Raw genomic sequence first — 11,668 nt, 5'->3', positions numbered from 1 at the left:
AAACACTGATTAGATTTTTTCATTTAGCTGGTGTCCGGTTTCTTCTAACAACTTACTTAGTGTAGGAAAGCAATCACTAACATTCCTGTTTTCAATGGTCCTCTTCTAAAGCAACAACTTCGTTTAGAAGCCTGCCACCTTGTCTGACAACTGCAAAATTGTGTGTACCATTCCCTTGTAAAGACGCATTCAAAACATTTGTTTTATCAAAAATATCAGAAAGGTAAGCCAGCTTCTGAAGAAAGGCAGAATCGATTAAATTTTCAACACTGTGATGGTTTTCATCCACACGATACGAGTACAGTTCCTGTTTCAGTTCAAAAACATGGAAAATTACATTGCCACGGGTCATTTAAGTCAACTGAGATTCTTGGAAGCAAGGGATTCCCCATATAATGCAGTGAGTCCAGAGTGCATTAGGGCTAGTAATCATTAATAGTAAGTAATCATTGATAATGTCCTAACATACAGTGAGTAACATCTCCGCATATTTCCATATATTTTCTCCAGTCCAGTCTGTTTCCTTCCATGAACTTACCCACAACTTCGAACAATTCATTTCCTGTTCTTCCAAGTGTGATATTCTCACAAAACAAAAGATCTTCCAAAAATCCATTATTTTCGGCTAGGTATCTCACATTGCAAATCAAGTTCGCATCGCTGTTACTATCACTTGCCTCATCAATTTGAATCACGAATTTCTTCGCCCTTAGTTCCTGGATTAAGTGTTCATTTATATCATCGGTAAGGTCGCTTATTCCAGGACTAATTGTGCTGTAAGACAAAGGTACACTTTTCGGTTGCTTAGCAGCAGATTCACCAACCATAATACAGACCATTTTAATTGCTACCGGCAAAATTAATTGCTCAACTACAGCAGTGTGAGGTTTCTTGCATTGAGCCGCACGATATGTTACCGGTACATTGTACAGCGCTAGATGGGCTTTCCCGGGCACAGAAATTTGCTGAGAAAATGCACTTTAATTTCGTTTTGCTTCGGTTGTTTTACGGGGAAATATTTCCGGTCTTTACCTTGTGAGTTGGTGTGCATAGTTTCTAGATGTCCCTTCAACTAATTGGGTATCATGCTATCTGCAGCAAACACCTTCAAACAACTACACACTGAGGCTTTTCTTTATTACTAACAGTATTACTGATAAAACCGAAGTCCAAATAATGGTCAATATATTTCCTACACTTCTGTTTTGGTTTCTCTGAGCCATAAAGTTCTGGATTATTCAATTCACATTTCTTACCCGTCTTCATTATAAACTTATCCATTGCGAATCAATCCACAAACAACGTCCTATTACACTTAATATAATTAACACAAAACACCTGCACACAAAGCACTTGCAGCTACTTTCCGAATATTCCCTGTAAAAACAACATAGCACTTAGTCTCTTTCTTCTCAGAGTAGCAAAATACAAAGCAAGAACAAGGTATGGCAATGAAAGAAGGAAGAACCAACTCGAACTGAAACATCTGAAAATGCTTCGAACAATGAAAATAAAACAAATAAAATTATTCGTGAATGGCAGTAGTACTTTAGAAATGATTAAAACTTATGAATAGTCCAAAAAATAATAACAGAAAATTAAGAGACAGAAAATTTTTAGCTAACATGACATGGCGCAAAATTTCAGACACTTAAAGAGGAATACTATTCTGCGGACATAAAAAGTAGAAGATCGTTAGTGGCCATCTAACAAGCATTATGCAGGTTTAAGTGGAAGATGAAAGGGTCACTTTTTATCGTATGTGGAAGTAAGTTTATACAAGTATTAGTAAAGAAGAAGAGTGCAGACCTAAGTATGCGTTTTGCATTATAAATATGTTCCTTTGTACGATCTTTTTTAAAAATCCTCGAGCTTCCCCTGACAACCTTCGGTATCTCCCGAGGGAATGGCGCCGCACAGTTGAAAACCCTTGGCTATATATTTTGTTTGAATAAAGTTATATATTATTTAAGAAAGTTGTAAGAGAAAATAGAAACACTGTTTCTATTTAGAAAATAGAAACAAAATTTTTCTCAATAGGATTAACTACAACAGGAAACATCAGTTTAATACCAATCACTTCTAGCCGCAATTGGCATCAAAGAAAGCGGCGATCAATTGATTTCGAGAAATGCTCTGCAGCTAGTTTCAAAGAAAAGAGGAGTAAAATAAAGGGTTTCCTTTGTTGGTTTGGTTTTTTCTAGATCAAAATATTTTAGGAAACATTGTCAACAGAAGGTAGAAAACAATAGCAAATACTATGTCACACAATCTCTGATGTTGGACCAATTAGAGCAGTTCAGAAGATTTGTTTGAATTTGACGTGTTCAGCGTGTCAAAATAAGAACTTACTTTGCAATTGCAAAATATCGGGAAACGTTTTAAAAAGTGGTTACAATGATAAGGAAGAAACAATTCCTTTAATTTCTGTGAGGGAAATGGCAAACAAAGAAACCAAGAAACAACGGAGAAAACTCCAAACAAGATATTAATTCAGAGGAGGACTCGAAAAATGTTTTTAAAAACTGGCTAGAACGAAAAAAAGACAATGTCAATTTTGAAAAAAAGAATGTGAAAAAGCAGCAATCGAGAAACAAGGAAGAAATATCTAAAGATGCTAGCACTTCAGAGAAAGATGTATTTTTTGTTATTATTATTATTATTATTAAACTTTCCGTTGCAAAAAACGTATATATACAGGGTGGTCCAAAAGCAAGTATAACCCCTGCATTGATCAAGTATAAATTTCTAGTTTATGAGTTTATTTCCTTCGGCTCTTCAGAGCTTAAGATGGCGTGAACCCACCTGCTAATGCTGCTGTTTCTGCTCCCATCACTGTTCACGAAATCTCTCAAGTTCTTCATAATAAACGAAATACTGCATCTGGTCTCGATAACGTGACATATCGCCATATCAAACAATGCCCTACTGCTTCTTCGCGAATGTTTACACATTCATACTGTGCTCTGGCTTTTTTCCATTAGCTTGGAAAAGATCTAAGACGCTCATGTTTCCTAAACCACACAAACCTCCGCAGAATATTGCATCTTATAGACCTATCCAACTTACTTCCACCTTAGGCTCATATACAAACTTATCAAATTCCATCTCCCTATCTCATATATTCGCCTAATATACAACTTCATTATCAACCGTATCACCTATATCTCAGTACGAGGCAGTTTATCACATCCTATCTTTCTCTTCTCTGGAGCACCGCAAGGGTCGGCTTTATCCCCTTTATTATATTTTCTATGAGTAGCTGATATGCCCCGATTACCAGATAAAGTGCATATCTTCCAGTATGCGGACGACACGACCCTGCTAGCACTCATTTTCTCGTATATTCAGCAGATCAGCACTTTCTTACAGACTGCCATCGATCACTTCTACACCTAGTATACTTTCTGGATGCTTACTATAAACGCAGCTAAAACTCAGGCAATAGTTTTACCACCCAGAAAACTTCCAAATTCCGTAGAAATCCACGTGATCTCTCTCTACACGTTTATGGGGTTTACTAAGTATAAACAGACGAATCCCAAAGTTATACGTGCCACCGGGGGGATATCGTGAGTTAAGACTTAGAACATATTTCATAATGTAAAAGCTACAAATAAAAAGAAAAAATAAACTGGTACAGTTGTTTAAACCAGGTAAAAACTCAACCTACACGCATCCAATTCAATTCAAAAAAATTTAAGCACATGTCTCGTGCTTTTCAAAAAATATATATACCCCGACCTCGAGGCCGGTATTGCTACATGTATCTTTATGTTAATTGCGCCACCTTGATTTTCTTTACATACCGTCGAGATCGAAAATAGTTTTGTGGTTATTTAAATGTAGGAAGAGAATTACATAGAACAATGTGAACAACTACACAGTGAAACAAAACTAGAACAAGATTTTCCTACAGTATTTTATTTCATTTTAAAAGAAAATAAACGTGTAAAAATTTATTGTTCACAGCTTCGAAGTAACAAAGTTTGCTCTCTACTGCCATCTAGTAGTCATCTTTCATATTATATTTTTAGTGTCAACTTCACAGTCAAATGTTCTGCAAATGCATTCAATGAATCAATTCCTAATTCTTTTAATACGTTCTAATTTATATGTACGTACATCTTTCAGTTTGCACTACCTACTTTAATGTTATCGTTTTGACCGTAATGTACTAATATAACTACCAGTCATCATACCTAATGTTAAGGATCGCAAAGGTCCTTAAGTATTTCAAATTTATTATAGTAAAGTTCAATAAATATCTCCTAGACCTGGTCTCAATCCCTCACTAATCCAGTCTATTAGAGGGCGTAACCCTCTAACAGGGAACTAGCCACAAAAAGGAAACTTTCTCAGCTAGCAACACCAAAGAAGATTTAAGTCAACTGAGATTCTTGGAAGAAAGGGATTCCCTGTATAATGCAGTGAGTCCAGAGTGCATTAGGGCTAGTAATCATTATACCCTGGCCGGTGAACGATGATTTCAGACAGCTCAGCTCGCGAAGACGACTGAGGAGTGCGGTGTTGCCATGTGCTTCTCGCCCAAGGAGAGAATCGTCTGCTTCCTCGTTGAGGGTGACAGGGGGTGAATGAAAGTTTGGCAATGTGCGGTGGTTACCATGGAGACGCGACAGGTTCTGAGCCTAAGATTGGTTGTCCTGCTGTCTTCTGCTCGCTCGGTGAAGCCTTGTGCAAAGCTGTCAGAAATCATCGTTCACCGGCCAGAGTATAACAGTAAGTAATCATTGATAACGTCCTAACATAGAGTGAGTAAAATCTGCGCATATTCCCATACATTTTCTCCAGTCCAGTCTGTTTCCTTCCATGAACTTACCCACAATTTCGAACAATTCATTTCCTGTTCTTCCAAGTGTGATATCCTCACAAAACAAAAGATCTTCCAAGAATTCATTATTTTCGGCTAGGTATCTCACATAGAAAATCAAGTTCGCATCGCTGTTACTATTAGTTGCCTCATCGATTTGAATCACGAATTTCTTCGCCCTTAGTTCCTGGATTAAGTGTTCATTTACATCATCGGTAAGGTCGCTTATTCGACGACTAATTGTACTGTAAGAGAAGGTACACTTTTCGGTTGCTTAGCAGCAGATTCACCAACCATAATAGAGACCTTTCGATTGCTGCCAGCAAATTCAATTGCTCGGCTACAGCAGTGTTAGATTTCTTGCATTGTGCCACACGATATGCTACGGTACATTGTACAACGCTAGATGGGCTTTCTCAGGCACATACATTTGCTGAGAAAATGCACTTATTTCGTTTCGATTCGGTTGGTTTACGGAGGAAAATATGTCCGATCCTTACCTTGTGAATTGGTGTACATAGTTTCTAAATGTCGCTTCAACTAATTCGGTACCATGCTATCTGCTGCCAACAGTTTCAAACAACTACACATTGAGGCTTTTCCTTATTACTAACAGTATTACTGATAAAACAGAAATCAAAATAACGGTCATTATATATCCTACACTTCTGTTTTGGTTTCTCTGAGCTACAAAGTTCTGGATTATCCAATTCACGTTTCTTACCCGTCTTCATCGTAAACTTAGCCATTGCGAATCAACCCACAAACAACATTCTGTTACACTTCATATAATTAACATAAAACGCCTGCACACAAAACAGTTGCAACCACTTTCCTAATATTCACTGTGAAAGTAACATAGCACTTAGTCTCTTTCTTCTCAGAGTAGCAAATTACAAAGCAAGAACAAGCTATGGCAACGGAAGAAGGAAGAACTAAGTCGAACTGAAACATCTGAAGAATGCTTCGAACAATGAAAATAAAACAAATAAAACTATTCGTGAATGGCAGTAGTACTGTAGAAATGATTAAAACTTAAATCGTCCAAAAATAATAACAAAAAATTAAGAGAAAGAAAAATTTAGCTAACATGGCGTCGCGCGAAATTCCAAATACATTTAAGAAGACATATTATTCTGCGGAGATAAAAAAGTAAAACATCGTTAGTGGCCATCTAGCAAGCATTATACACGTTTAAGCCAAAGGTAAAAGTGTCATCCCTGATCGTATGTAGAAGAGAGGTGATACAAGTGCTCAGTACACTATGTATTAGTAAAGAAGAAGACTGCAGACCTAAGTATGCGTTTTGCATTATAAATATGTTCCTTTGTACGATAAGTCTTCGAGCTTCCCCTAACAACCTTCGGTACCTCCCGAAGGGCGAAGATATTTCTTCCTTGTTTCTCGATTGCTGCTTTTTCACATTTTCTTTGTCAAAATTGACATTACTACTGTCTGTTTTTTCGTTCTAGCCACTTTTTAAAAACATTTTTCGAGTCTTTCTCTGAATTAATATTTTGTTTGGATTTTTCTCCGTTGTCTTTTTGGTTTCTTTGTTTACCATTTCCCTCACAGAAATTAACGAAATTGTTTCTTTTTTTATTATTTTAACCACTTTTTAAAACGTTTTCCGATATTTTGCAATTGCAAAGTAAGTGTTATTTCGACACCCTAAACATGTCAAATTCAAACAAATCTTCTGAACTGCTCTAATTGGTCCAACATCAGAGATTGTGTGACATAGTATTTGCTATTGTTTTACACCTTCTGTTAAAATGTTTCCTAAAATATTTCATCTGAATAAAACCAAACCAACGAAGGAAAACCTTTATGTTACTCCTCTTTTCTTTTTTCTCCACTTGTAGGTTAAGGAAATTAGCTGCACAGCATTTATCGAAATCAATTGATCGCCGGTTTCTTTGATGCCAATTGCGGCTAGAAGTGATTGCTATTAAACCGATGTAGGCAATCCTATTGGGAAAAATTGTAAGAGAGAGGGTTTTGATGGTGTTGAAGGTGTAAAAAGTGCTTAGCACAGGGCACTGGACAAAATTAAAGTTGAAGAGTTCCAGAGAAGCTTCAAACCGTGAGAAAGACGAGTGCAGAATTGTTTCGCATGTAATGTAGATTACTTTGAAGGAAACTGAAAGGTGTTTTGTAAATTTTTTTAGAACAAAACTCCGGTTTCTTTTGGGTTCCCAATCATAAATATTCCATTAATAACCGTATAATGCGGGTTAAGTAATTTCTCACGGATAAATCCACAACGTAGTTTGCTGTTAGAAGGGATTTCATCTTTGGATGATGATACTCTCTCATCAGCTTGACGAACCATACATCAAAACTGTATTTTGTATAAAACCTGGCCTACCTGGAAAATGTTAACGTGCTTTCTTGGACATTCTGTAGCAAACGCACAATCGAAACCAGCACGCATACGCTCTCACTGATATTGACAGCGCTTTTCAGTGCTGGAAGGTGAAACCTATCATCAATATTACACCCTGTATCATCAAATCATTCATCACACATCTACAGGCGTAACATATCTATTCATTTGCGCATCTGCCCACGGGCGGATTATTCGATCGCGGACCTACGGCTAGGATCAGGGAAAACGAAAGGCAAGCATACAGGATTATCTTAAGTTTTAGCTGGACCCACCGAGAGCAACACGAATGTCAGGACCCGCAGGGATCCAAACCACGCCTCTTCCACAATTAGCGAATCTCAGCAGCAGCGGTGAGGTTCTCAAGCCTCAGTTCCCTCTGCAACTTCAGTCATCTCTTCTGGCTCTGTCCGCAGCAGATCGCTACATATATCGGAACAGACAGATAGTTATGCCGAACGCCTTCGACAATCTCTACCTCTGAAAAACCAACATCTCGCTTCTAATCCGGATCTAAGCCAAGTTCCAATGGACACAGCTCTATCTTCAAATCATACTGAAAGATCTACTCCACGTTGAGTTCATTCAATGTTGCTCACAAATTTCGACGTGAAATTCAATAATGTAAAGTTCGACCCATCCAACTAGGCAAGTGCCTTCCTCGAGCAGCTATATCACAAATCGTCCATACGAGGAATGGTATCATTTAAAAAACGCCGGATCCACTCTTCTCACCATAATAAAAAACAAAGTGCCTATTGATACTTTCGGTCCCAATGCGAAGATTCAATCACTGAACTCTTCCACATTTAAGCAGCCTCCCCCACCGAAACGATCACCATTGTTATTTTTTGTTATTCGGGGTGTTGACCCCTGTTATACAGATGAAGAGGTCCCAGAGGAGCTCAAGCTAGAAGGCCACACCATTAGGAAAGTACTACGAATTCGAAAGGACCAAGGCCCTACCTATATGGCTCGTGTTCTTACTAACCATCAAGTCACCATCAATGAGCTATTAGCATCAGGAGCCTTCAGTTATAACCATAAACACCGAGTAGAGCAATCACGAACAACAGTTCCCATGCCTATCGGCTGTTTGCGCTGCCAGGTTTACAATGCTCATCAGACATCCGATTTTAAAAGTACAAGTAAAAATGTGGCTACTGTGCTGATCCTTATAACACCCGTGCTTGTAACAACTTGCAATTGCCACGAAAATGTACCACTTGTAATGAGCAGCATCCGGCCTACAGTTACAAATGTAAGGCAAAGCCAGACCCTATTCAAGACCATCTTGAACTCGTCGTTCCATTGCAACCACCGACACCAGTTCAAACAACTCCACATCCGATTGACGCTGGGGCCACGGTGGCTCAGTGGTAGAGCGTTCACCTCTGGTACTTGGGGTCCCGGGTTCGATCCCAGCCCCCGCCAAGTGAACTTTGTGGTGGACAAACACCGTGTGCGTGGGTTTTCTCGGGGTTCCCCCGTTTCCTCCCACTTCCTTCATTCCACCATTTATTCATTACTCATCATCACCGTCTCCTTTAGCCTAACCGGCATAACCGTGGGACGTAAAACTCAAAGATTTCATTTCATTTTTTTTTTCCGATTGACGCTCCTGTTTCATTAGACAAGCTACTAACGTTTCTAGCACTAGCTCTGCAAAATATTCGTCCTTTCATTAGGCTTCATATCCCACAACAAATCATAATAGCAGCAAAAACCACCTTCCATGTCAATTTTATTTCAACTTATTCCGGCAATACTGTTCATTTCGATAAATCACATGTCAATACTCTCGATTAATATCATGGCTCTAAAGTTGTCCGGTCACTACCAAAGAACAAAATTGTGTTTGAACAGCTTCTTCTTGAGGAGCATGTCACAGTCTTCTTGCTTAATGAAACATTTCTTACAAGCTCTCGCTCTTGTCGTTTACCACGATATAGCATGCTCCATTCTGCAAATCCTCTTCCTACACTTTCAGCTAATATGGGAGTGGTCATAGGGATTTCTTCTCACATCCCTTTTCGCCAGCATCACTATCCTGGAACAGCTGTTCCCGAATACCTCACTGCCATTGTTTATTTCACAAATATCATAATAATGCTGGTAACTATATATATCAGACCAAATCATCCATTGCCTGAGCAGTTTGTACAATATATCTCCAACACTTTCAATAGATATATTATTATGGCTGACTTCAATATTCATAGCCACAGTGATGGTGTCGGGACCAATTTTCTTAACTTTATATCGACTCACACTACTGGAATTATTCTTGATCTTCCGCAAGCTACACGCACCATCTCAAACACCAAGCCTGACATACCTATCGCCTCAACAACCCTTGTATCACATTGCAATGTCGAAATCCTTGATCTTCTGGGCAGCGATTATGCCCCCATCAAGCTAGTTTATAAACCATATTTAGCTACAGCTAGTTCTTCGTTACCACTGCGAGTGAGCTTACGTTATGATAGAGCTAAATAGGATCAATATCGTACAAATATTTCAGACCTCACCAGTAATCTAACCGAACCCATCACAGGCGACAATTGTTATCAGACTGTAAACAACATTATCTCTGCAATCCAGGAAGCCAGCAACTTGTACATTCCAACCACACAATCCGTTCCCTATCAACCTAAGCTTCCGCCTCAATCACTATGATCAAACGTTCACGCCAGTTCTATCGAGACTATCTCCGCGCTCGCAATCCAGAAGTACTCCGACATCACAAACAACTTCAAGTACAGTTCACAACTACGTCCAAGTATATGAACTTCGCTTTTGGGTGAAGACATGCAACAATCTTTTCAAAACATCGCATCCTACAAAATTCTGGACTCGTTTTAATGCATTGTGTGGGAAATTCACTACTACACCTTACCCTATTTTATTATGCGACACACCTATTTCTACCGATCGAGATAGAGTGAATCCATTTGCAAACCACTTACAAGAAATTTTCACAACATCACCTGACAACGCACCTCACGCTGCAAACAAGCTTAATACCTCATCGCCGCAATCTCAGCCAAATATTACCCATATTTTACCTACCAATGCTGCTGTCTCTGCTCCCATCACTGTTCACGAAATCTCTCAAGTTCTTCATAATAAACGAAATACTGCACCTGGTCTCGATAACGTGACATATCGCCATATCAAAGAATGCCCTACTGCTTCTTCTCGCGAATGTTTACACATTCATACGGTGCACTGGCTTTTTTTCATTAGCTTGGAAAAGATCTAAGACGCTCATGTTTCCTAAACCACACAAACCTCCGCAGAATATTACATCTTATAGACCTATCCAACTTACTTCCACCTTCAGTACGATCTTAGAGGGTATTCTGGTCAAACGATTACATCTTTTCATTGCCGATCAAAACTTACTTCCAGTCACACAAGCAGGCTTTAGGCCAGGCTTCTCTATCAATGATCAGCTACTCCGACTCACAACGCTCATTACACAACATTATAATTCAGCCTCAATCTTCCTGTTTAGTGTTATTTGGCTTGGAGAAAGCATTCGATAAGGTCTGGCACCTTGCGCTCATATACAAACTTCTCAAATTCCATCTCCCTATCCCATATATTCGCCTCATATACAACTTCATTATCAATCGTATTACCTATATCTCAGTACGAGGCAGTTTATCATATCCTATCTTTCTCTTCTCTGGAGTACCGCAAGGGTCGGCTTTATCCCCTTTATTATATTTTCTATACGTAGCTGATATGCCCCGATTACCAGATAAAGTCCATGTCTTCCAGTATGCGGACTACAGAAAATCTACAGACCACACTTTTAAAAAATTGGTATTCCGTACGAAAAATCCCTAGATCTAAAAATAAATATATAAATCTGGCAACCTCTTATATCCGCATCTGCAAATAGGGGTTATACTTTATCTGTGTTCCTGAGTCTTTTACAGCTGGGAGGGAAAAAATATTTTTTTTTTCTGGAGAACGACTGGTTATGATTTACAACATGCTGTTTGGAACAATGTATTTACTCATATGTTTCGTATTTTGTGAATCTACCGTCGGCAAATCGGACAAAATGTTCTTTCTTTTTTGTGCCCTGTACCTTTGTTTGAAGCGGTAAAACCTCCAAAATTCTAGATATTGAGAGGATTGGGCCACAAAAAGTCAACAGAAAGATGCGGAAAGAAAATACTTATAAGCTTGTCTAAGTAGCGACCCAGCTGATTTGAAAGAAAATGAAATTAAATATTTAAGTTTTACGTTCCTCGATTATGTCAACTAGGTTAAGGAAGACGGTGTTGGTGAGAAGTGAAAGAAATCGTGGAATGAAGAAAGTGGGAGGAAACGGGAGAACACCGAGAAAACTCATGCACACAGTGTTTGTCCACCACAAAGTTCACTTGGCACGAGCTGGTATCGATCCAAGGACCCCATGCACCAGAGTT

The 11,668-nt window shown here is 38.8% G+C and overlaps 1 protein-coding gene across 1 annotated transcript; it reads right to left on the bottom strand.

The window, feature by feature from the left end:
- Nucleotides 1-446: 446 nt before the first annotated feature.
- Nucleotides 447-839, bottom strand: LOC145689138 (zinc finger BED domain-containing protein 5-like). The gene has a single exon (XM_081763270.1). It carries the CDS (start codon nt 837-839, stop codon nt 447-449), a length of 393 nt encoding a protein of 130 aa, XP_081619396.1.
- Between the last annotated feature and the right edge of the window lie 10,829 nt (nt 840-11,668).

The sequence above is a fragment of the Thermobia domestica genome, chromosome 7 (genome assembly GCF_964235325.1).
Source record: "Thermobia domestica chromosome 7, izTheDome1.hap1.1, whole genome shotgun sequence".
Classification (NCBI taxonomy): Eukaryota; Metazoa; Arthropoda; class Insecta; order Zygentoma; family Lepismatidae; genus Thermobia; species Thermobia domestica.
This window is presented reverse-complemented; position numbering and strand designations above follow the sequence as displayed.

Excerpts from the sequence above, each read along its gene's own strand:
- LOC145689138 (XM_081763270.1), bottom strand. The coding sequence starts at position 839 with ATGGTCTGTATTATGGTTGGTGAATCTGCTGCTAAGCAACCGAAAAGT.